At 44.8% G+C, this 26,329-nt stretch overlaps 1 protein-coding gene across 1 annotated transcript; it reads right to left on the bottom strand.

Annotated features, from left to right (window-relative positions):
- Positions 1-3,791: 3,791 nt before the first annotated feature.
- Positions 3,792-25,382, bottom strand: LOC104268029 (protein transport protein Sec31A-like). The gene is made up of 12 exons (XM_009869454.1): positions 25,189-25,382; positions 22,719-22,845; positions 21,684-21,829; positions 20,805-20,978; positions 20,144-20,317; positions 16,746-16,875; positions 15,362-15,718; positions 11,218-11,276; positions 8,883-9,155; positions 8,359-8,469; positions 5,427-5,498; positions 3,792-4,527 (listed from the first exon to the last, which is right to left on the bottom strand). The coding sequence occupies exons 1-12, from the start codon at positions 25,285-25,287 to the stop codon at positions 4,348-4,350; spliced, it is 1,902 nt and encodes a 633-aa protein (XP_009867756.1). The 5' UTR covers positions 25,288-25,382; the 3' UTR covers positions 3,792-4,347.
- Between the last annotated feature and the right edge of the window lie 947 nt (positions 25,383-26,329).

The following is a 26,329-nucleotide window of genomic DNA, read 5'->3' as shown; positions in this document are numbered from 1 at the left end:
GGGGTTGTCAAGCACTGAAACAAGCAGCCCAAGGAAGCAGTTGAGTCACCATCTGTGGATAGTGATGCATAAATGGGGTGCTTAGGGATATAGTTTAGTGGTGGGCTTGGCAGTGTTACGTTAACAGTTGGACTCAATGATTTTAAAGGTCTTTTCCAACCCATATGACCCTATGAAGTATCTGACCCAGGGACTCCTTTTTTTTCCCCTGTCTCAGTCAGGATGGAATCTCCAGCCAGGCTAATGACACGGTGGGGTTTGTGCTGCTGAAACAGAGGACCAGCATGGTGGTGAGGGTGAGGATGAAGCTGAGGGGAGCCTGCAGTACTCTAGGGAGTCATGCCTTTGCTCTGCGTGCTGTTTCTGCCGTGCTTCTCAAAATATGCCTCCTCCTCTCCATAGTTTTGAGGGAAATAGCTATAGCACTAAGACCCCCTTCCCTTCTCTCTCAATAGCCCATTCAGTCTAGCATAAGCTCACTTCTGGGCAGAGAGAACAGTTACTAAATCCACATTATCTGAAAGGCACAACACAGAACAAATCTGATGCAAACATTGCACAGGCTAGAAATGCTGCAGTGATTAAAAGACAATCTCCAACATTCATGCCTAATGCTGACCTTGGACTTCTGCCAGCAAAAACAAGATAAATCCATTACGGAGCTCTACAGGCAGGAAAAGGTTTTCATTCAAGTACTTAGACATTATGCTCATAGCCAGCTTGCTTGCAGTACTGCCACTGTTACACCTCCACCAGTTTGCCTCAGCAGTAAGGCTTGCATTAACACTGTCCTTTCCCACAAACTCTCCTACTGGTGCTTTTGCCTGGATGGTGATAGCTACTGCTGCCATTGGCCAACACCCATGCTACTGTAGATTACATCTTTGAATTTCCTTCCATCTCGTTCTCTTATAATTTTGCATCCTTGGGGGGTGGGGCACAAAGAGCAACAGCTTGATTTGCGTTAATTCCATGGTATAAATCTCTTCTCACTCACTGGGATCAAAATTAAGTTATTTGGGGCCAAATTCTTTTACCAAGGTAAATTGGCAGGGCTTCATTGCCTTCTGTAAACGAAGATGGCCATTTACATTTATAACATCAGATGGGTGGCTAATTGCTTGGCATTCCTTGATGATATGAACAGATGGCAGCATAACTGATTATTATTATTCACCTCAGCTCTCTCAGGAGAGAAGAAGCAGATTTCTGCATCACTCCTGTTAAGTTCTTGGGCAGTGCAGTTTTCCAGTCCTCAGCTCCTGAGGACAGCTTATAGCTTTCCTTTCAGTGAGGAAAGCAAGATTACACTGTTGCTGACATACAGTGTCCAGGACAGTAGTGCAGCACCACAGTACCCAACGATACTATCACCTGAAAAAAACCGAGTGTATCTCACTGATTCAGTGGTCTCATTTTTGAACACTTGGATTTGCAGACCAAAGTTATTAGTGCCCAGCTCATATCACTTTTTTTCTCATGCTAACACTGCTCTTCAGTTCCATTCAATCTCATTCTCTTGTGTTCTTTACTAGGTGAAAAAGTAAAGATTTCTTTAGTCTCTTCCCATTAAACAAATTCTTCAGTCCTTGATATCTGTGTGCTTCACTGAGTCCCTTCTCACTTGGCATCCTCTTTTGTATGGATGGAAGTCTCAGAAAGGCTTGCACAATGCCATTAAGTACTCCTTGGCTTTTAAAAAGCTACATCATACTGAGGAGCTGATCCCAGCTAAACCTCTCACGTCTGGCAGCTCTTCATATTCCAAATTTACAAGCTTCCAATTTAGAGCAATGCTTTTGCCCACAACTCTGCACACTGCATCTACTGGAGCACATCTCACTTCTGCCACTGCTGTCAGTCTCTCCAACTGTTGCAAAACAGTCAGCTTCACAAACTGCAGACCACCTGCACATCCTTCACAAGTGCCCCTTGCCGCCACTCCCGCTTCCTGTCCACAAATACTCCCAAAACCACTTAGTGACCAGCTTCTGAATTCTGTGCTTCTCTGGTCAGACCATCCCCACTTTGCTGAGGAAGGCATGAATATTGAAGTTCAGTGCAGCAGTCCTTTTCACAAGAGCAGAGACCCTGGGATTCTAAGCTGTCTGAATGCTAATTTTGGCTGCAGATGATAGCAACATTTCTGCTTCTGTGAAACCCCTTTACTTCTGCCCTACTATCTGGGCCCCAGCATTTCATTCCAAGTTTGCAGAAAGTAGTCCTGGGGAGGAAAGGTGGAGCACATCAAGCTGTTACCATTCTCATCTGTGTTGGGAGGTGCTGCAAAATATTTACTAGTAATGTGGTCTCAACAGTCAGGTCCAGGGCTGGTGACATGAATATTTTTTTTACATTAAGGGAGACTCTAATTTCCTTATTACCAGCTTCTGGCAGTATTAACATACTTCACATTTTTTATGTGATTCGGCCAATACCAGAGCCTGTTTGGCAAGAAGCTTTTTAAGGGCATGGATGAATAAAGAAAGATACCTGTAAACCTTCTAAATGACAGGAGCAGGATGCGATCTACTTACACCACTATTTAGAAACTTATAACCTAGATCAAGGGAAATAAAATTACTCCAGTCGTTTTTTAAACTCCTGAAAAAAAGCAACTCCCAACTGATGCTTTATGCTTACCAATTATAAAAGCTTATGAGGTCTGAAAATAAAATTAATCTCGATTTTGTCAGAGGAATTGTTTTGCCTTACAAATCTGTACCTCATCATCACTTTAAGTCACAGAAGTCAGCACCGATTGTTACTTATATTTCTTTGTGGATACCCTACATTTTACAGCTAGCTGTGCCGGCAGCACTGCATTGCAAAATTAAGACTCGTCCTTGAGCTCTTTTTTAAACAAGTACATAACTCTTCCTTGATAATAATGAAACGAGACCATGATCAGCCGAGTACAGCTCATGTTGGGAGTTTGCTCATGAGAATGGTCAGATAAGATGCTTCTTGCACAAGATGTGCATGGGAGTAAATGGAAGAGTATGATCAAAACAGACCTGGGAAAGTCTGTTCTCTCTGTGCGGTAATAGAGTGATTGAAGGTGTACACGAGCTAGTAACAATCCTGGCTGCATAGTCTGGTCTCCTGTTTGTAACCCATAAATACTGTCTCTTGCTAATAAACTTTGTCCTAGCTTCTCTCAAGAGCTGAGTCCGTGCCTTTCAGGCTGCCGCAGTTCTTGCAGTATGTATTGCCAAATCTACATTCCACAGGCACCAATATTTTAGGCAGTTTTCGGTAAAACTGCCTTTTTATAGTTTTTAAACCTGGACATTTTTTCCAACTACCCTTCTTCCTAGACTACTTGCTGTTCATGGCACATGGTTTCAAATTTTGAAAACTTAAAGCCGACTCCAGCTGTTCTATAGGAAAGGGAAGCATGCTGTGCAACACCCCCGACCCAAGTTGCTAATAGCCTGCAGAAGCATGCCCTCACACTGGTAAGCAGTGCAGCACAGGCAGCAATCTCCAGCTTGAGGGGACTGCAAGAAACAATTTGCGCTTTGTTTACACACTGAATATCTGTATCTCTGTATGGGTGGTTTAAACCACTCTGCACCGTTTCTGCACTTACCTTTTTAAAAATACACACAGATGTGTTCAGAATCCTTGCTAAACCTTTCCTTGAAATGTAAATCTCTCAGTGGAAATGTTAAACAGAGCTTTTACTGATGAGCATGGAGGACAAAAAACCCTCAAACCTCAGATGCAACAGAAAGCTGCCCCATTGGGTTCAAAATATCTACGTCGCACTTCACAAAGACATATTGTAATAATTTAATATTTATTGAAAATATCACATTAGCCTTTATTTTCCTCTTTTGCCGCAGTGCAAAATTAAGCTATTTAACACGTAAACTGTAGTAACAGAACTGCAAGCAGCTTCATAAAATGAAAGAACAAACACACTTATGATCAGACTCTTTAATTTGGTGGATAAGGAACAGGGGGAAGGAAGGGAATAATCTGTTTTGGGGTCTGATACACAACCTCATGTGTTGTTTTAACATATTGTTGTTAAAAGCCACTGATTAGCAGTACAACATGCATCTAAAAACTGACCATACAGGGCTTCATCCATTACATATACTATCTGTAGACAAGAATCATTTGGGATGGGAAAAAGATCAAGATAAAAAGAAAAGCACCAGGGCTCCACAGCCCTCCTAGAGCAAAGAATTTTGCAGGGAGAATGTAATGCCATTTGTCAGTGCTCTACCATGACATGCCACAAGGACTAGCATTTGGTCCATTTCCTGCATGTTTGCTGTAGAAATGCACTTCTTTGGAAAAGCAACTGTCAAGGCTTTGCAAATGCAGGTTGCTTCAGACACCCAGCTTATTGGCCTGGGTGAGGACAACTTTCAGAACAGGCATGAAAGCAGAAGTCTCACTGAAGTTGCTGATGCTGACTATGTGCGTGTGGATGTTCAGTCCCTCCTGGTAGTTGCGGGTTTCAATGCTCTTCACAATGTTGTGCAAACCGCTAATGATGGTTGGAGAGAGCTGCAAGGAAGCCAGGCAAGGCAGGTCAGCAGAAAGAAAAAACAGTGCATACACTAGTGCTAGAAACCCAGAAATCCTGGGTGTAACACCAGGCCCTCAAGAAGGGGAAGCAATTAGTTACTTTCTTTAAAGAAAGCCATCTTTAAAGCTGTACCACACTGGGAACAGTCACTGGGAAGTCTAAGGGAAGACTTCAACCAGAATATTCCTTCTCTGTAGCACTGAAAAGCCCTGCAAGCCTTTAGTGCTAGCCCCTGGATGCAATTCTCTTGAGGTGGGAGACCTGCTGTGATAGACTGTGACTGAGCTTTTGTGCCTCTGGGGTAAAGTTAATTGCTCAGCAAAGATGGTCTGACAATGACAGGATTATACCACTCTAATCCTAAAGTACTAGAAGATTTAAGCCCAGTCCTTTATTCTGCCACAGACCTCCTGGAAGTCTTTGGAAAAATTACCAGAACTTCAAAAGTACTTGCATATCTGCCTTCCAGTGAAGTCACTGAAATATTCTTTTTTATTCTTTTGTTTTGTTTTGTTTTTCACTCCAGATTCTATGTCTCACTTCCTGCTGTGTTGGCTCATTCTGCCAACAGCTGGCGACAGGGGTTCTCCTGATGCATTCACCCAGTGCCTACTGCAAGAAGCTGGTTTTGGCTCAGCACAGTCCCTGCACAGCACCATAAAACTCCTGACATGACCCAAAACATTATGAAGTCTGCACAGGCACTTGGACCCAAGCACTCTACCTAGCCATTTGAGGGAAATGCATAAAATAAATGGATTTGAAGCAGGCTTCCAGAAAAAGAACAAGCACCAGCTACATATTGCAGAGGTGTCCACACCACTAATGAAGTTTAATATTTGAGGGGAACAGGGGGGAAACGTAAAACAGAACTTACTGTCTGTTCCCTAAGTTTGTCATACAGAAACTCCAGGCGTTTATTTGCATCATCTAGTTTCCTCTTGGTTTGCTACAAGAGAGATAAATACATTAAAACAGTGATCTTAGAACACCATACTCATCTGCTATCACTACAAAGAGATCTGCACAGCACATGAAATTCCTTTCTCAACATTTTCCCAACACATCATTTGAATTTTTTGCTCTGTACTTTTCTGCCCTGATTTTGCTAGGAAAGACCATGTGATTACTATAGTTCTCCACATGTAACTGCTCTAGTTAGCTACAGAAAATAAACTACAGAGGTGCATCCCAAAAGCCACTGCTCGTCTGCAAAACCCACTGGTATAGTTGATATGGGAAGTGCCAGAATTCTGAGTTGCAGCGTGAATTATTTTTTTTCTACGGTTCACTGGCAAAGCCTAATAATAGCTGGATAAATTTATTACTGAAATTGAGCATCCAGCAACATCAATGAGTGCTTAAGGGGACATGCAGTCACTGAAGTCTAAGTATGTACAAGTCAGTCATTATTCACGGCAAATCCTAATTATTTTCATTATGTGATAAGTAAAACCAGGAGTTTGTCTGTAAGCTTTTACTGTCAACAGAAATACTAAAAGCCTAACCCAAACTGTCCTTACAGGTCCTTTGTGCTTCCATTTCACATACAATAAACCACCTAATCCATGTGTTTCTAATTATTTTGCCACCAAGGGCTCTTAAAATAAACCTGGTATATTCCACCTTGAAGCCCACAGTAGCTGCTGCATAAATGCATTTTTATCAACTTTTTTTCCTAAACAGCCACAGAAATTTAAGATTTTAATACATAATAATAAAACAGTAATAAAGTGTCAAGGTTACAACTACAGAAGCATCAAAATGTAAATGGTAAACAGCAACAGAAATGGCATCAGTGCACAAGGGTAATGCAACTTCCTCTTAAATCAGTATGCATATCAATCCATCTTCACTTAGGATAGTGTCATTTCCCCAGGCAACTGGAAATGCTTCCCTGGATTAAATAATTGCCCAGAGAGAAAATAACAAATCCTATAGAAATGCTCTAGCTCAGCGGTAGAGACAGACTGGTGGCTACCTGCTGTGCTAGAAATTAGGGAAAGCTGTGCAGATGGCAAAAGGAGAACACAGCACATGGATCTCAGGCCATGTGTGGAAAACACCTTAGCAGTAGTTATGTCGTAAAGGAACTGAGGTAAGTAAGGAAAAAGTACCCCAGGAAGAGCAGATAAGCAACTGGCTAATGGTTTTGGACTGGCTAACTCTCTCAAAAAAAAGCATACATGCTATTTTGATTTTACAGACAGACAACCAGGGCAAAGAGGAATAAACTGTGTTTAATAAACAGCAATACATCTCTCCAGCCAAAGGAAATTAGGTGGAAGAAGTACACAGTGGTTGTTCTCCTCACTCTTTGCTTCCTGATCCCATTTTTGCCTTTGGAATGTACTAACTGAGTAGTGTCTGTGTTCTGACAGTAACCGAGGTATACAGTCAGGGCAGTGCCTCTCAGTGCTGTGTGCTGGAAATGCTTGCTCTGCTAAGAAAATCAGAGAAACTTAAAAAGAAGCAAGCAAAATGTGTTGGCAGAGCGAAAAAGCAATCCCTGGGAAGAGATGTGAACTAAATGCTTCTGCTGCCTTTGCATGTTTAGGAGAAGGGGCACTCAGAGGAAGAAAAGGTCAAAGGGTCCATGCAGTGAACGACTTCTATCCCTGCATTCTACAGCCTAACCTTTAAAGAAAGGATTTTGAGCAATTGAATGCTACTGCTCCTTACGAGATCTGTCCAAAGAAAGGTCTATGGCCTTGAAAAACTTCTTTAAAGGAGTGCACAGGCAAGTCCACCCTGAAACTGCTGGGCTGAGACCCACAAGGGAAGGAAGGAGTATGTACATGCAAATGTCAAGTCTAAACTACAGAGCCAGTAGAGTACAGTAGGCACAAGACAGAGATGACACCAAATGCCCAATACCCTTCCACTACCATAGAGACCTCAGCTAGCTCAGGGCCCAGTCACTGTAACAGGAGTGTGAGTCTCTGCTGCTGACCAAGCACATTTGGTGCACAAAGCCCCATGTACACCACCAGCCCGTCTTTCACCATCTACCTTTCAGCATGTGGCAGACACAAGGCGAACAGTCAGCACCTGGCTTTCGGGGCCACCACGTTACTTACCGACCACCAGATATGAGTGAGAAGCTTTGAGACAGATAGTTCATTTACAAAAGTACTGATTACCACAGGAAATGTTCCTGTTCAGCTTCAGAAGTTGTGTTAAAGCACAGAGGTTGTGTTAAAAGCATCCACTTTGCTACCCATTGTTTCCTTTTGAAATGGATTTGTTACCAAAAATCATAAATTGCACATCAAAATCTGAGGCACACATTCATGTCTGTGAGCCTTGTCTTAGACCTGGAATAGTACCAGCTACTTCCTGCTCTGAATTATAAAGAGCAGTTAAGCAAAAGTAGAGGGCAAGCCACCAAAATGATCACCTGACAGAAGCAAGCACAGCCCTTTCTAAAGGGCTTTTTTAAAAACATCAACACTAAAACTTGAACTGTAACCAATTCCAACCCTCCTCCTTAGAAGAGAGCAGCAGAGGGGGCTGCAATGGGTTAATTCCCTGTCCACAAACAGTACCATCATGCTCTGCCCATGCTGAGGGCTGTAAAGACCAGAGTCAAAGTGCTCAGTCAGCTGGGCTGTGCTCTGGTCCCCATACTACCACACCCTATGTGCATATGGCTTTTCTACACATTGCTTGTTTCTGCTTTCTGCTGAAAGTAGCCTTTAGAAGGAAAAAGCTATCTCAGGAGAGGCTGTGATGGCTAGCCGTGCTACAGGTACTAAACTACAGGTACCCAAACACAAGGATACTCTGGAAACACCACATAGACTCACTGGATCAGAGGCAGACAGTAGGCACCTCTGGATAAGAGCTTCAAATGTAGTCTTCAGAATAAGGTGCTCCTCAGGGATGGGCTTCTTGGTAATCTTCTCTGTTGGCAGTGCCTGCACATGCTGAGAAACAGAAAGCAGGTGAGGCTTTTCCAGTTCACTGTGACCACATTCTGTTTTCAACTAAACCAAGTGGCATTATTAGCCAGCTTGGCACAACTCCTGTTTCTTCCCTGTGGGCGTGTGGAAGTGACACTGTCAGCATCTGTTGTCACTCCCTCTGGAGAGCTGTGAGGTTGCACAAGGAAGCAGCTTGTTGGAGCATACTGAACTAGAGTATTAACTGCAAAGAGGTATTGCTTAGATGAAGATCACAGTGGCAAAATGCCAGCATGGTGCAAAGCTAGTGACTGAAAATACTGCGGTACACTTTGAAGGTACAAGAAATGCCTGGTCAACAGGATCCCAGCCTGCAAGGCTCTGCTGATGTACAAATCAAGAGCGTGCAAATGCTGGGGCTACGTTACCTGGATGGCATTGCCAATTGGGGCTCCAGGGGCCCCCTCCGTGCTGGGTTTGGAAACAGAGGGTGGGATGATGCATGACCCCAGGGGCTGGGGAGCAGGTGGGTAGCCACCCTGCAGCACCAGCTGCCCTGCTGAGAGGTGTGGAGGCTGGAAGCTGGGTGAGCCTGTGGGTGGTGCTGGAGCTGGAGGCTGCTGCATCTGAGACTGTGGATCCGCCAGTGGGTTCATGATTGGGGAGGTGATGGGAACCGGGGGCAGGAAGTTATCAGGGACCTTGGGAAAAAAACAAACCAAAAAACAAACAGTACATTTATGCTACTGTGGCTGCCACAGGCAGAGCACAACACTCAGCTCCTACAGACTTCCCAGTCTGCAGCAACAGAGAGCTCTGCCAAGCAGACTGATGAGCCCTCAGAATATAGAGCAACAGAGGCAGGCAATATAGGATTTCACTCTGGCTAAACAAACTCATTCCTCTGGCTGCAGCTGCAGTGAGAATTGCCCTGAGGCAGTAGTATTTGTCAGTAATTCCAGTTCTGTGTGCTCTGCCTGTTCTGCCTCAACTGCAGCAGAAGTCTGCCCAGGCTGCCTCTGGCCACAAGAACAGAGTACAGCCACCCCAAATCAGAGCCACTCTTCCTGTGTTAAGGGCACAAAACAGAGGTTTGGCAGACCAGCACTAAGAGAAGAGGAGTTGCGCTAATGAATACCAACCCACTCCTACATCTATTCTTACTATTGGGTCATTATATTTAGATTTTTTGTGTCTCACTTTCAAGGGTACTTTTTTGTCCATGCAGTACATAGGCCACAGCTAGCAAGCACCAATAAGGCTTCTGAAAGCCTTTCAAGCTTCCGGCAAACAGGTTTGTGTGTTTCAGATTCAGCCCAAACATCTGCCACTCTTTACACAGCGGTGTTTTGGAAACACTTGGTAGAGGCAAGAAACAACAAAACGAGCTACTGTCCTCTGCTATGCATCATACAGAAATGCAAACAAAAGGAAGAGGTCCCGTGGGAATGCACACGTTTCTTTGGGTTTGCATGGAAAAAAAGCGAAGACTACAGAACCCTGAACGAATGATACCAGAATTAAGCTAGCGGTTTGGGACAGCAAGAAAAATACTCCCAATCCACCACCAAAGTCAGTTATAAAAGCAATGAAATACAGCAATATTGGGTAAATTCTTGATTGGAAACAGTTGCAAATTATGCTGCAGCTTGAAATGTCAGACAGTTCTTCTATTTTACGATAGCCCATGTGGCGAGTCATTTTATAAATACCCTAAACCATCCTCAAATACAGTTGACATATGGGAAACAAGCGTCGAAATATTTTGACAGCAGTTTGTTAAATACCCAATAGGGAATGCAAGCATGACTCTTTATTTAGAAAGGAGCCAACCCTGTGACACACACACAACACACATAGCAGTAGCAAACCCCTGTTTGCAGAAGGCTGCATCTTGAGCTCTTAGGTCCAGCAGTTATTCCTACTGATGACCTTCTACTTAAGAGCCTGAAGCCCTGAAAGGCAGCATAGCAGCTGCCAGCACTGGGGCAATCAAGAGCACACAAAGCATTCCCTATGCAAAAGCTTCTAAATCTTGAACTGCAGACCAAAGTCCAAAGAGTAAGGGAAACTTCTGCCTTCACCTTCATCCAGACCTTATCTTGCCTGCTCTAACATCTAACATTTTTACTTTTTTTCCTCCCCACACTTTACACACTCTAGACTCACTCTTGGTTCCTAGGTGTACCAAGCTCAGAGAAGAGCAGATGACAGACTGCTATGTAGATACACAAGACTACAGCAGCACCAGTGAATGAAAAGGCTCATTCTGAACTGTGTCAAGTGTCCCCAGTTATTTTGTCCTGCTGCAATCTACATCTGTTTTACAAAACTACATTGTCTCTATCGCAAAAATTGTCTTATTCTCAGCTGATCTCTTGAGGTCACACCCTTAAATCAGGATGAATTGCTTTCTGCTCCAGCAAAGTCAGTAATCTATAACAACTTGCATGGCCTCATCATTTCATGTAAGTATCTCCTGAAAAACTCATCTGCTTTACAGCAGATGAAAATAGTTTGAGGTATTTTCTTCCCTCCTCAAACTAGAATTAATGTTGTAATTAATAACCACAACTTTAGCAAAAAGCCACCATCTCTTTAGAAGTTTAAGTATTTTGAGAGAGATAGTGCATACTTGAGAGGCGTAAAAGCCATTTCTGCTCAGGAGGTGCAGCTTTTGTTTGCTGCTAACCCTTTTCCTTAAATTACTGCTTTTCAGGTGGTCAGCATTGAATTGTGTTGAGACAGGATTTCCTAGAGTACCTTCTTCTTCTTGGCAGCTCTGTTCAAGGCAGGAGGGTCATTCCAGCCATTCTGAGGCCCTGAGACAGAAAGAAAAGGGAGACTGTAAGTACCCTGGAGGAGGGCAGTGATAATCTCCCTGAGCTCAGCTGGGCCAGCTCCCTGCCACAGCTCTACTGGCAGGGGCTGGGCAGAACCTGACCTCACCTTCCTGCTCCTCTGCCCTTCTCAGGGGGCCAGAATAGCTTCTGCTCCATTTGGAGCCTCCCAACACCTTGGCCATCAGACCCCTTTGGGCTCTGTGCCCACTGCACAGGTTTGGCATCTTGATCAACTTTTTCCAAGTTTGGCAGTTGATTCCTTTTATTTATTTTAAAAAATAATTAACTTTTTCTTCTCTTGGGAAAAAATAACTTTGAGCAGACATGTTCTCTGAAACAGCAGGCAGCTGCCAACCATGCCCCAAACATATAGCTCTGCTACCCACACTGTGTATGTGAAGACAGCTTCAGTTACTGGTGAAAGCTTCTCCCATCTGTATCATGAGAAGAAATGAGAACCAGTTTTGAACTTCTTTTTTTCTTCATGATCACCATAACATTATTATAAACACTAATTGGCAGCATAGATATAAGAAACCACAGGTGAATAAGAACACCATTTAGCTGCATCCATATCCCAAGAGCTGCTGCTGCGACTGCTTACTGTGATGGATTTATATACGGCAGTTAAAACATGTTCCCCAGCTACACAGCACAGAAAGAAGAGGCATAAGAAGCAGCAGGAGCTTTAAAGGTTTCAGTGCAGACTCACCCAGCCACCCTGGAGACATAAAAGAGCCATAAAACCAGATTGCCCCTGCCAGCTACAGCATGTTTATGGATGTTTTGTGTCCCAAAAGCAGAACAGAACTGCAAGAGCATGGTGGCAAAATATAGCTTTTTGCACCAAGATCATTTTGTTTGAAACTAGAAGCAGCACAGAGAATATCTGAGCAGATTCAGTCAGAGTCTGGAGTGTTGTTCTGTAACAAACATTACGTTCTTCCAAGAAAGCACACTCCATGCAGCTGCGAAATTTGAACATCAAGGCTCACATTAGTGCATTAGGAATAGTTCCCCATCTCATCATAGAGCGCATGTAATTGGGACCACAGCATTGTATTTCAGCATTACCATGGCCTCGACAAATAATCAGGATTTATTGCACAAACCCACAAAACGCCAGCAAAACCAAACCCCTGCTCAATGGACTTTTTCACCACAGTGTTTTTCACTTAGCAGATGATGAATTCACCTTAGGCAGGAGAGCTTAACATCACTGCAGAATTTGCTCAATTCATCCAAAATTGCATTTGCTATTGAGCTTTTGTTATACAAGTTCCACATCCAAAGCATGTTAATGTGGTAAATAAACAACTTAGAACCCCTTTCACATCTACTTTCTCTTTAAACAAAGGCAGTGCCATCTCCCAACAGCCATGTGCCCCAGAGGCTCGTTCCTCTGTTCCTCCTAAACCAGAAAATCCCAGAGTATTTCTGATATTGGAAGTCCAACTTCTGCAGTGCTGATAGCAGTAACATGTTAAGAAAATCTCACAGACTGTTACTGCTGTTAATTTTCTGGAATAATTCACTTTAAAAACCAAAAAGCCAGCTTTTTTTTCTGTGGTTAAAAATTCCAGATATATTGTTACTGGTTTCAATCAAAGAATAAAAAATTGATTTGATCAAAGTCTAATTAGCAGACAGCATCGCACGTAATGATGTCTGTTCAACTAATTTCATGAAGTGGCAGTAATTATTTTCAGGTTAGGTGGTACCTAGTTCACCTGCGAAGGGAGAGGCCTGGTCTTGAGTTGGTAGGCTTTCTGCAGATAAAATGCAAATAAAACTAAAAAAAAAATTCTTTGAAAATAATATAACAGCTGGTGTTTAATTTTTGATTAGCAGTTTAGTTTCAATAAGCACAAAAGTCAGGAGATAAAACACCTAACCTAATTACAATGGCAGTTTAGAGGTAAATAATTTGCCCAAACCACCCTGTGGAATTACTTTTGTTTACCTTTGCTGAAAACAAGCCTGTTGCTCTGTCCATGCAGTAAAAAGTGTGTTTCTAACAAATGCTGCAGTCCTGCACTCTTATAGGCTTTATTATCTCTTCTGGTATTGTCATTTCTATTCCTACCAGACAGTGCAACCCACATTACTCAGCCACAACCTGACAATCATTTTACCATTCCAGAGAGCTCTTCAGGAGACACCTAAAGCAGTTTGCGTTCCTGAAGGTTTGACACTTTGTACTGGCTGCCAATCCACCACAGCTGCTGGGAAAAACACAAGCAGCACCAGTAGTTCTCAGAAGGCCTAGCATGAAGACTTAATTTTGAAAGGAAATCTGGCAAGGCAATGTGGATAATGACTGCCTCAATTCCACTTATATTAAAATGGCATAGGCAAGACTACTGTCTGTGTGGATTACGCAGTTCTACAAATCAACCGGTATAGTCATTAATGTCCCTAATTTCTACGGCCCAGGGCACAGAGCTTCACTTGCTCTGAGTTACACATGGACTATGTCACTTCACTGTTATCACAAGAAACTCAGCAAGCAACAGATCTGAAGTACCTGCCAGCAAGCGCAAGTAGGGTAATAACATGGATAAGAAAGAACAACCTTCTTGTATTTACTTGGAGGTGGCATGAGCCATGCTATCTGCATTATAACATGCTGCTTCACACCTCAGGCCTAGAATCCTATCTAACGCCTCTTCCTTTGCCCAGTTTAATAATTTGTCTAGCTTGAAGACACAGAAGTTTGACATGCCCCAGGAACATGGGGTGAGGAGAGGTCATGGTACAGCATCTCCAGGAACAGAAAGGATATCGAATTTGGCTACAGGATGGAGGGAAAAAGCCTCTTCTCCCTTTGCAGCCTTAGTGGCTGCCCTACATCAATCCTCTCTTTTTTGACAAAGACCACTTCTCCCCAAAAATATGAGTGTGTGTGAAGACAATGCCATGAGAGGTGTGGGCTCCCACCCTCACAGATGCCAGGAGTGCCTACTCATAGAACTCTTACTGCCAAGACAAAGGCAAGGTGCCTCTTCTGCACTGCATCACCCCTAACAGGCTTTTCAAATAAGTGAGGGACACACAGTGGGGACCCTTAGAGATTGTCAGCAGAGTGAGCGTCCCTCAAATCCCGCCTAATATTCTCTCCACTCCCTAACTTCCCAGATCCCTTGACTCCCCAGCTGGACCACCTGGATGTCAAGTACATTTATGGCCAGATTTAGTAAAGAACCATTCATGCTTTCTGCGCAGTCTGATGTATGCAAAGCTGTTCTTTCTGCTAAGTGACAGGTTTGTTATCACAAGTAAAGTCACTGTCCCACAGGAAAGTTACATCCAAGCAGTCACAAGGTGGCATTGCACACTCCATCTCAGTGCATGCTCTTTCACCATGCATGCTCACACGTGCTCTTATGTGTCAGCCACACACACATGCTTTTGATTAAAATTCAGGAAGGAGACATGTAAAAGCATTTCTAAATCACTTTTGATTATCTCTAAAGGCATTCATAGCTACAAGTACATCCCACTGCACTAAGTGGTTAGGAAAAAAACCATGGAAGTAAGCTGATGCCACAGGAAATGCTGTTTGAATTAAATATGCCGCCAATCCTGGGCTTGAAATGCCGCTCACAAACCAGGCACACAAGGCCAAATTACATTTGCAAAACTGTCCTGTGAGAATTGGGATTTTCTTAATCACTGCAGAGAAAACTTGCTCCAGCCACGCTGCAGGTTTTGATGCCAGCCTTGCAAGGCTAAAATCATGCTGCCATCCAATCCAGACCACAGGACAGACTAACAAGACAATGCTGTGGGGCAGCACAAAAGCTCTGTGTTTGCGGCAATGTCTTCCTCGTGAGAGGAAAATGACTACTCACACTCCTCAGCAAGTGCTCACTGCAGGAACAAAGCCATATCCTTGCCAGATGCACAGGGAAGATGATGTGTTTTAGAAATGCTTTGAATTGGTCTCTAAGCAAAAGCAAACTTTGTACAAAGCATTCACAAGGAAAATGTGCATGTTTAAGTGAGTAATAAAGCAAATCCCTCACCCTCCCTGCCTGCCCACCCCCAGTCCAAGCGCAGACCTGTTCTCTGAGATGCAGGAAGGTCACTGGTTGCAGGCAGAGTACCTGTTGGTCCAGTAGGTAATGCATAAGCCACAGGAGTTGCTGAAGGTCCTGGCCTGCCATGCTGAAAGGATGCACCCAAAGGAGGAAGAGGGAAGGAAGAGATGGGATTGAGGCTTGTTGGGGAAGGTTGAGGCTGACCAGGGTACAGCGGGGAGGGCACAGCGTGGGCAGGAGCAGAGGGCAGGTAGGGAGGGGTCGTGTTAGGGGCAGGGTTTGGGTAAGAGACTGAAGCAGGAACAGCAATAGGTTGCTGAGGCTGATAGAGCGCTGGTCCCCCTGTTCCACAAGAGTATTGCTGTGTGGCCTGATATGCTACAAATGGAGAAAAGACATTCAGTCAGTGAGTTCATAACAGAGGAGCAGGTTTCATCTGCCTCTGCTCCCTTCTCCACCTGACTCTCCTCTCTTCCTTCTCCTTCCCCCTTAAACCACTTACCTGCCCAGCCAAATCCAGGCTCCCAGAACACTGCCTTCACTTGCAGGACTGCTCAAAACCTTAGCCTGACACTGGGAGCAGGGAGCCAGAGAAAGGACTTCCTTGGCTTTAAGGATTCCGATTATCCCCCAAAAACTCTCCCACCCAGAGCCACCATGCCACTAGGAGTGGGATTAAAGCACATGGATGCTGCTGCTCTGGCTGTTTTCTGGACCACTGCAATCCTCATGGTGCCTCTTAGGGAAGGAAAATCCCTGTCCCAGGTTTGCACAAAAGGAAAGCCTAGGACAAGTAAGTGAAATGCAGTCTCTGGAAGTGAATGCAAGCTCACAGCCTTTTACTGTGGGCCTGCAGCTTACCTTTACTGTCTCTTCACTGCTCGACTATGTCCATTTTTTCCAGCCTCATGCCTGTTCTTTATTTCAGTCCGCTGCTTTGAGGGTGTTAGTGCTCTGCTCTCTTCCTCACTCACCTCTACTACTGCTCTAGTCTCCTCATCCCCTTTCCCACCTTCACAGAGTCTCAATGAGAACTGGATGGCTCAGCCGCACATAGATGAGTTGGGTTCCTCTTTGCCAGGCCTGTTCTGCTTCTCCAGGACTCACACTGTGGGGTTTCTGACTCCTGCACACCCTTGGAAAGGGCCAGCTGAGTGAATCTAAGAGCTGTGGGCAGACACCACCTCAGCAGAGGAGAGGGTGACTGATGTTTGGACCCCCTCAAGAAATTACAATCCTCAGATGCCATCTCGGGAGCTTTTCACTCCTCCCCAGAAATGAGGATTGACTTGCTCTGAACTCTCCCAACTCCAAGGAAGGAGACTGGCTATCCCCAGGTAAATATGGTCTCATCACCTGGTTGGTCCACCTGGGTGGGAAGAAGAGGGGAGCTGCTGCTACTCACTCTGTGGGTGTGTTGGCCGGGCCCCTGCTTGTGAGTACATGCTGTAATTGGAAGACGTGGCTTGCTGCGGTGGCATGTTGGGGTTAGCGGCACCTGGCACGATAAACCCTGGAGGAGGTGGGTTGTCCCTCTGTAAAAAAAGATCGCAGGAAAAAGGGTAGGGGGTGACAGGATTTAGTAAGCAACAGTAACATAGTGGTAAAGCAGAACTGCAACAAGACAATTGGTTCACATTTCAAGGCCTGTAACCACATTCCCTGGAAGAGCCACCAGCACAATGGCAAATGCCTCTAATCCCCTCAATGCCTTAAGGTGCTCAGCTAACACTGAAAACACAGCCTGTATGTACAGTGACTTCAGCAGCAGCAGCAGAACAGTACATACCTTCCTGCACAAGGAAGAGGTCCTTGCCAGGGCTGCCTATTATTCAGGCAGTCCAAGAGCACCCTGCCATCCACAGCTTTCAGCTAAAAACCAATTTAAACATTAACTCTGGAACTTCTGATTTCCATGGGAAAGAGGGAAAGCAAAAATACTACCACATTTCAAATACTCCAGCATGGGGCAGGGACTGAGGAGGGGCAGGCAGAGCTCAGGTCACACTAAGCTCCCACTCAAGGCTTTCTAGAGCGGACTGAGGCATTAGTGAAAAAAAGTAACATGAGACACAGAGGAGCAAAACTAGAGCACACGTGGAATCTGCTCCTTCTGTCTGTCTGTCTGTCTGTACCAGACTGTGTCAAGCACACAGACTACACCAGGGGACATATCAGGTTGGAGCAGGGGCTCAGGGAGGAATAATGAAGGTTATACCTGAGTGTCAGAGGGACAGCCTGCAGAAGGATGGCTGGGAAGGGCAGTAGGAGTTTTGTTACTCCAGGTAGTGACAGTAGGGGCAATTCTAACCTGAATTGAACAAAGAAATACCAATCATGGAAAACAAAACAATAAAAAAAAAGTCTAAAGGGCTTCACAAAACGAGATGCAAAGAAGTGAACACAAAAGGGTTTGCATGCTGGCACTTACAATATAGCCATAAAATCTCAGAAGGAGGAAAAGTGCATTCAAGACAGACAAAATTACAGTGCGCCGGACCCAAAGCGAATTGCAGAGTGAAGACAAAGCACAGCAGAGATGCAGCTACAACACGCTGTGGAGCATGTGCAGTGTTACATGTGCCACTGAGCCAGGTCTGCCACTTTCATCACACTTTCCTGATGTAGAAGCTCCCCCAAACCTACTGCGTAACATCAAGCATCACTAACCACAGCTGGAGGTCCCAAGTTGCATGTTAAAGTCAAACATACTGCCTCACACAAAAGCAGTCTGTTTAAAGCAAGCTTACTATGAATTAAAAAAGGTTAAAATCTGATACTCATCTCTTGCATATGCACAACCATACATCTTAATGCTAACTGTTTCCCAGTCAGTCTCCCAAAAATCCTTTCCTTTATCTTCCATCCTTGCCACTCCAAAGCCCTTCCACAACCACTACTACCTTTCTGATGGGACAGAGACCAAGACCTTCCTTATGCATGTGATGTCCCTGAGCAAGAAGAGGGCACACTGCCCAGTAGTGTGATGCGCAGTGGGGGTCAGTAGCCCGACACCCCATCTGAGGGCAAGCAGAGGGAGAGCTGTAGCCCTGGCTGGTTCAGCTGACTTCAGTCTACTGGTCTCTAACCCTGTGCAGTGCTGGGCTAATGGTGCAGTCAGCTGCACAATCACCACTGCTAATGTCTGCATAACTCATCACTAAAGTTGTCTAAAAGACTCTTCCACACCTTTTCATGCCCCTTTTTTTTTTTTTTCAGATGATAAAAGGGTTCAAAAAACCCACACTAAAAGGAAACCACGCTTTAAGGACATGTTCCTGCCTGAGGCAGCAACTAAACAAAGGCTGCATGAAGCCTGACCAAGTCCTACATATACACTTTCCTGAAAGTAAGTAAATCAAAACAAGTATCCTAAGACTCAAACACATAATTTCTTTCCATTCTGGTTCATCAGCATATTGCACAGCACATCACACCTGTGCCCTTCAAGTCTCTTCTGCTGAGCATGAGCTCCCTGAAAAGCTAAGAACACAGGGGGTAACTCACTTGCAGTGTGTGTGTGGAGTTGCAACACACCCAGCCTTTTATTAATGAGCAGGACTTGCTTAAATAATAGCTTGAGGCATTCCCAAGATATTAGGAGAAAGAGGGAACTCTGGTTTAAAAGGCATTGCTAAGATCATGCTAGCTAGAGGACACCTGCTGTTTTCTACAGCCTTGAAAATCATATGCAATAGAATTAGCAAGATAATCTTAGACGAACAAGATGAAGACTTTGTCTCTTCTGAAATCTACCTTGTCATCACCCTGGAGAGAAGGCACACACACAATTGTTGATATCAAGAGGGAGAGAACAAAGGCCAACTCCCTCCCAGTTTTCAGCATTTCTTCCTTACTGCCCTCATTTTTCTGGCAGGCAGTGCTTGAAGGGCAGCACAGACAGAGACATGCTTCTGCTTGTGCCAGTCTCCTCTGTGCAAGGAGAAAACCTGCAGCACTAACAGTTCCAAGAAAATCCCAGCCCAGAGTGCCTGTGCAGAACTGGGCCAGATGAGCTGTGCTGAGGGATTAGAGACTTGGTAATGGTCTTTACGCATGCATAGAGCCAGGGTTGCCCATCACACCACACTCCAGTGATGGCCAGCATGACTTCATTCTGAGGCTAGAAGGCATCTGCCTCCCCTATTTCTCCTCTTCCTCCCCACACAGCCCTTAGCTCCCTTATTAGTCCTATACTCAATGGATCTTTCTTCTGGCACAGCTCATTCTCAGCCCAGGCCTTCCTCCCCACTCCTGTCTCAGCCCCTGCCCACGCTGCCTATCCCCACTTACACCGGGCTGGGAAGGTGTTTTCACAGTAGGCTGTACTTGCAACTGCTGAAATATGCCCTCGGTTTGCTATTGCCACTGCTCAACATTTTCTGCAGCCAACATCAGAGCCAGGAGGGTGGGTTGGAAATAATCAGCCCCAGAAGAGGCTGGAGGAAGTCCCAAGGCTGGCAGGAATGGGACAACACCAGGGCCTATATGAGCAAGCACAGAAAAATCCTGCAGTGCTCTTCCACACAGTCATTTCTGGCACTGAAAATCAGTGGGAAAACACCTAATCTTCAGAAGCAGGCTACTTGACAAAGTGTTTCACAGATGTTTCCAGATGAGGAGTAAAGAAGGCATCTGCACTGACTGAAAAGCAGCACCGATGACTTTCACCACAGGGCTGTCAACATAGGTATGTCATACAGCTCCCAGCTCCAGTTAAGAGAAGTAAAAAAAGATTCCTCTATCCATCACTCTCCTGAGCTCAAGCACCATGTTCCTCCTTGACTGCCAAAAAACATTTACCTGTTGGTAATACTGCAGGGCTGGAGCTTGGGGCCCTTGCATCTGTCCTGCCACAGGGCCAGCTCGTCCTTTGGGCATGAGCTGTCTCTCAGACGGTGCCCTGAGGGTCTCCTGTCCCGCTGGGAGCTCCCCTTGTGCTCTGCAAAGCCTGTCCCGTAACAGCACAATGTTTGGCTGCAATCAGAAAAGGGCAGAGAAGGAAGGTTAACTGCACTGCCTGTCACTCGGTGCATCACACCAGGAGGCTGAATGGCCACATACTGGTGAGCTCTCTCAGAAGTCTACTCTACTTTATTTGACTGGAATAAGTCTTTTCTGCATGAGACATGCAGCTATTGGAACTGCCTTACATGTGCCTGCCTCCCATCTTGGGCTGCATCATTCCCAAGTCAGTCTATCTACAAAAACCAGCTGATGGAAGATGAGAAATCAAAAGAAAACAACCAACCAATTGTCAAGGTAAATGTTTCACTGTGTTTGGCTTGCAGGAGGGACAGCTGCCCCTTTGGCAGGTTGTGTACTTCTATCAGCTCAAGGAGAGGGGAAACAGCCTGACCACCATATCCTGAGGTGCATTTCAAATGGCAGTCCTGCTGCACCACATGGGTATCTTTGCTTGAAGTACACAAAGTGAGGAAGTAAAAACCTTAAGGCCCCGTACCTGGTTGGTGTTCGCAGGCAGGAAGGTCAAAGCTGCAGCAATGCTGCCTTGGGCAGCCAGGAGGTTCGCATACTGGCTCATCTTCTCAGCCAAAAGGGCCCCCACAACATTAGGGTCCACAGCCCGGGTGAGCTGCACAGCTTTGCGCAGGATTACAACCTTCTCTATTAAATCCTATTGGGGAAAAAAACAAAACAAAACCACAAATAAGAACAAGGGGTGAAGTAGGCCCTAGCTAATAATTGCCATGGAGGACTGTTCCTCAGAGCAGCCCTGCAGAACCCCTTGCACCCAACAGGAAGCCCAAGCCAAGTGCAGGTTTCTTGAACAGTTACAGCTGCAGTAAAGGCATCATGTTCCAAGCACAAGAGATAACACAACAGCAACTGGCAACGGTGCACCAAATGGCTTCTGACAGCAAAGACATCAGTGCATCAGAGTTCAAAGCCAAAGAACTGTTCTTACTAAACAGGATTCTCCAGATTTAACTCTAAGTTATTAGATTTCTTCCCCCAAACAACCAAGCCATCTCTTCCAGAAACAAAAAAGTCCAACCAGGTATTGCCCCATTCCAAAATATGCAAGCATTCAAAGCCCCTCTTTTACCAAAACACTAAGCCCTACAACTACCTTTCCGCACAAGCAGCATATTAGCATGACTACCTGAAGTACAGAGCAGACAAGGATTACTGTGCTTCACAATGTATTTTCCAATATCATATTTACATGGTATTACTATGGAAGACATTCATTCCAGAAGGAAGAGGCTTCCATCCTGAGACACATGCAACAATCAGACAAAGCTCTACACTAGATCATTTAAGTGCCAAATAATTGCAGTGCTTTACTTCCAACATCTTTCTTAACAAAATTACCAACCTGAAGGGTCAAGGGGCTGTTTCCATCCTGAGCTTTGGTCCAACAAGCAACGAGTTTTTCAATATTGCCAGCACAAATGTAACAGAGACAAGCCTGTGTCTGAAGGAGGCTGTCCCCCTCACTCTCCAGTCTATTACCCAGGAGATCTAAGAAAGACATGAACAAAGAAGATGCTGGTGAATCACTGTGGTGATCCCTCCATCACTGCTGAGGCTTGGAAAGCAATACCTGTTTTATCTCTGCTCAGCACAGTGAGAAGGGATCCATTGGTAAGGACACACTCTGGTGCCCAGCAGATACAAATCAGAGGGGAGAGTCCATCTGCCAACCTGACAAAGGGCCAGAGTTTGATAGTCCCCTCCATCACCCACTTTTTGCAGGCCCTCATTTCAGGAGCATGACCCTAGCATGTAAGCTGCCAAGGAACTGTGAGCAACAAAGCTGTGATACTGCTCTCTGGGCTGATGTATGCTGAAGAGAGTTGTACAGCTCCCTAGACACAGTGCTAGCATCTGAGGGGCACAGGAGTGTCACTCACACAGCTATTGACAATATAACTTCCCCCATCCAGCTGTCTGCCATGCAGCACACATGACAGCAAGCATGCTCACCACATGGGAAAGAGGACTCCTACCAAGAAGTCAAAATTGCTCTTGGGAAAGTGTAGTGAAGCACTTCCCTGGTGTCCCATCCACAAACACTCCAAGACACTGGTCCCTTGGCTGAGACACCTGTCACATCAACATCACCATTACCCATCTGGAAATGGTAAGAGACCAGAAGCTGTGCACTACACAAACGATGCCAGGACACAGCTGCTCACCAGGGTCTGGGTTCTATGCCCAGAAAATTAGGGAACATACTGAGAGCACAGCACTGCAGAGGTTCCTCTCCTCTGCAAGGAGACTGAAGAACTATATGACTTACCAAAGAAGCTAGCCAGGTATTACAGCAGTTTACTGGAAAACAACTGTGGCAAAGTATAGTTTTGCTACAAGTGGAATAAATGACATCCAGTTTGTAAAGTGTCCTTACCGCAGAGGGCTGCAAATTCATCTGGCCTGGCATAAGTGAGCACAGCAGCCAAAGCCTCTCTCCAGTTCTGCAGATCACAAGACTGCACAATCTCTTCCCAGTTCTTTGTTACCACCGCAGTGATGAGCTAGACCAGAAGAAGGAAGGTAACATTTAAGATCTTGGTAGGATTTCCTTTGTTTTCTAAGATACAGTATAATTTTTATCTATTCAAGTGTACTCATCCCCACTGTAGGTAGGGTCACTGTAGATACTGCACTGCAATTCAACATCCACACAAGAGTGAATTTTACTTCAAAAGGAGTTCTGTGAAAACCACAGACTAAGCTTGGATAACAGACACAATTATTCTTACTATAAAATGTGTAAGAAAAGAATGCACAATCTTTGCAAGCTGGGATTGCTGCATATGGTTTTCAGCAGTTTTTGCACAGAAAGGTAATATACCAGGTATATAGCTACAAATCCCCTACACAATACTCAGCAAGGGGTATGAATTTTTCAAACTCTTTCATTCAGCTTTAAGCTTTTGGGTTCAGGTTGACCAGTGAGGGGCAGCTGAAAAGGCTGCTCGAAGGAGCAAACAAACTGGCAGTTACAGCAACCTGAGCAGGCTGCAGTATCCCTGCCTTGCACCCAGAGCCTGCATGTCCACAAGCCCTCAAAATGAAAATCCACAGTTTCTTTCATCTCAAGCTCTGCCTCCGGTTATTTTGCTTCAGATAAAAGACAGCCTTGGCAGCTGTGCTGGTATTTAGTGAATGAAACTCTTGTCATGCCATGACTTCAAGCTCAGAAATTGAGCTGAACAAGCAGGAAGTGTGCAGTATGAGACCAGAAAATCCAAATAACAAGTGCAAGGTCAACATTCACTTGTTAGCACAGCCATAAATAACTGGTCAGCTCTCCATATAAATACCTTTTCCCAAAGGATGAACTACAACGAAGGTATTTCCGACTCGCTTCAAAATTCTCCTTTCTTTGATTAAGCCAGAGGCAAGAAAAAAGCTGGGGGCAAGGGGAAAATCCTGCAATGAATGACTAATTGAGATTTTTTTTCCTCTTTTCAGTCATTCACTACTAGAAATGCAAATTGCTCCTATCTCAAACTGGATCACAGGCAATAACCAGCAAAATACCAGTTACAGACCCTAGTTTGTGGTGCTACATGCCCTAACTCCCCCAAGTGACTGTGCTTAGTGGTCTTCAGCCCTGCTTCAGGGAAGTACTTAAGCACACGCCCATCTCATAGGCTGTCTCCTACTACTGTATAAAAGACTCTTCTTTAACAATAGAGTACTAAAAAGTGCCCACAAGCAACTTTCTCCTTTCTTCTAAAAGCGGCCATCCTTGAAAGATCATTTGTCCTGTGCTCTTTTAAGGACATTTCTCCTGTTTCATCCTCCAGTTGCCACTTTCTCATGTTAACAATACAGAAGAAAGATCTGAATGAGCAGCATCACCCATCTCTAGTATTGCAAAAAGCTGAAAAAATAATAATCAGCTGGCCATAATAAACTGCCTCCTGGACAGTGATTGATCTACCCTGGGTATACTGACCTCTCTTCTGTGCATGCAGTGAAACAAAGCATCAGCAAGATTTGCTGAGACTAATCACAGGCAGAAACCAATATAACACTGCTGGCAGCAAGCATGGGTCATAGAATGGCTTGAGCTGGAAGGGACCTTAAAGATCATCTAGTTCCAACCCCACTGCAGTGAGCAGGGACATCTTTAACCGGATCAGGTTGCTCAGTCTTATCCAGCCAGGCCTTGAACACTTTCAGGGATAAAGTATCCACAACTTCTCTGGGCAATCCATTCCAGTGTTTCACCACTCATAATAAATAGCCTTATCCTAATATCTAATCTAAATCTACCCCACTTCAATTTAAAAACATTGCCCCTTGTCCTATCACCACATGCCCTTCTCAAAAGCCCCTCCCCAGCTTTCCTGTAGGTACTGGAAGGCTGCTGTAAGATCTCCCTGGAGCCTTCTTTTCTCCAGGCTGAACAATCCCAAATCTCTCAGCCTGTCCTTGTAGGAGAGGTGCTCCAGCCTCCTGATCATCTTCATGGTTATCCTCTGGACCCACTCTAACAGGTCCATGTCCTTCTTGTTTTGAGTGGTTCAGAATCATATGTGACTCTTGAAAAATGTGACAAGATAACCAGATCGAAATATGCATTGCTTAAGACATTTATCAGTTAGAATCTACTAGTGTATATCCATCCAACTTAGAGGCACTGGAGACAAGGTAAAGAACAGTCTTCTTGTGTATAGATATCCAGGTAGTGTGCCTCTTCTCTCCTTATAAATGCATTAAGAAAGAGTAACACAAACCCTTCTGCTCCGAGATCTTATGGATTACTTGAATACTTATTAGCTTCTCACAGAAATAAACCTATAAAATGGCAAGTTTTAAGTTGCCAAATGCATATATGCATGTTCTCAGCTGAAAAAACATACCCTGGTAATTTTGCTCTGCATCTTAGCAAAGTACTTTTCTTGCGTCCTAGAAAGCAGCTCTTGTCCACCTGCGATGGCCAAGATAATGGCATCAGCCATGCGGTTATCATGCAAGCAGAGATCAACTGCGCTCTCAAAGTTACCCGTCAGCAGAGCTTGGGTAATCAAACCGTCCACATCTGCAACAAGAGAGAAATAAATTTTCAAATGATGGCACAAAAGTCACTTAAATATACAACAGCAGGTGATTCTGTCCAAAGGTACAACACTGTGCAAAATTCTCTGCAAACCAGCCTGTTCCAGGCAGGTACTTACAGGGATGCTCACGCTCAACTCCAGTCTCAAACACTGTCAAGCATTGCTTCCCTTGCTGCATAGCAAAATGCTAGTTAATGCTAGCAGATGCCAAGAGGTCTAAATGACCTCTGAAACAACAATCCTGCATGCAGTGCCAAAACCTAAGTCAAATCTAGACAGGAGTCAATGCCTTTTGTGTTATTCAAGATCCCCTGGGAGTTTCTGTACACTTCATGCCTGACTAGGTGTGTTTCAGCCTCACCTCCATCCCTGGAAAGGTGATGGAACATCTTATCCTTGGCACTGTCTCTAGGCATATCAAGGATAAGAGGGTCATCAGGAGCAGTCAGCATGGCTTTGCCAAGGGGAAGTCATGTGTGACCAATCTGATAGCCTTTTATGAAGACATAACCAGGTGGATGGATGGTGGCCAGGCAGTAGTTGTGGTCTATCTGGATATCAGCAAGGCATTTGACACCATCTCCCACAGCATCCTCATAGGTAAACTGAGGAAGTGTGGTCTGGATGACCAAGTAGTGAGGTGGGTCGCTAATTGGTTGAAGGGAAGAAGTCAGAGAGTTGTAGTTAATGGGGCAGAGTCCAGTGGGGTCCCTCAGGAGTCAGTGCTGAGACCACTGCTTTTCAATATAGTCATCAATGACCTGGATGTGGGATTAGAGAGCGCTGTCAGCAAGTTTGCTGATGACACAAAACTGGGAAGAGTGGCTGACACACCAGAAGGCTGTGTTGCCATTCAAAGAGACTTAGACAGGCTGGAGGGCTGGGCGGGGAGAAATCTAATGAAGTTCAACGAGGGTAAGCGTAGAGTTTTGCACTTGGGAAA

This window comes from Apaloderma vittatum, unplaced genomic scaffold (genome assembly GCF_000703405.1).
Source record: "Apaloderma vittatum isolate BGI_N311 unplaced genomic scaffold, ASM70340v1 scaffold7830, whole genome shotgun sequence".
In the NCBI taxonomy this organism is placed as follows: Eukaryota; Metazoa; Chordata; class Aves; order Trogoniformes; family Trogonidae; genus Apaloderma; species Apaloderma vittatum.
This window is presented reverse-complemented; position numbering and strand designations above follow the sequence as displayed.

Coding starts and splice junctions, on each gene's coding strand:
- LOC104268029 (XM_009869454.1), bottom strand. CDS start 25,287: ATGGCTGATGCCATTATCTTGGCCATCGCAGGTGGACAAGAGCTGCTT. Junction 22,846..25,188: donor TGCAGAGCAAAATTACCAGG/GTATGTTTTTTC, acceptor CTTCTGGTCTAG/CTCATCACTGCGGTGGTAAC. Junction 8,470..8,882: donor CAATTGGCAATGCCATCCAG/GTAACGTAGCCC, acceptor CAGCATGTGCAG/GCACTGCCAACAGAGAAGAT.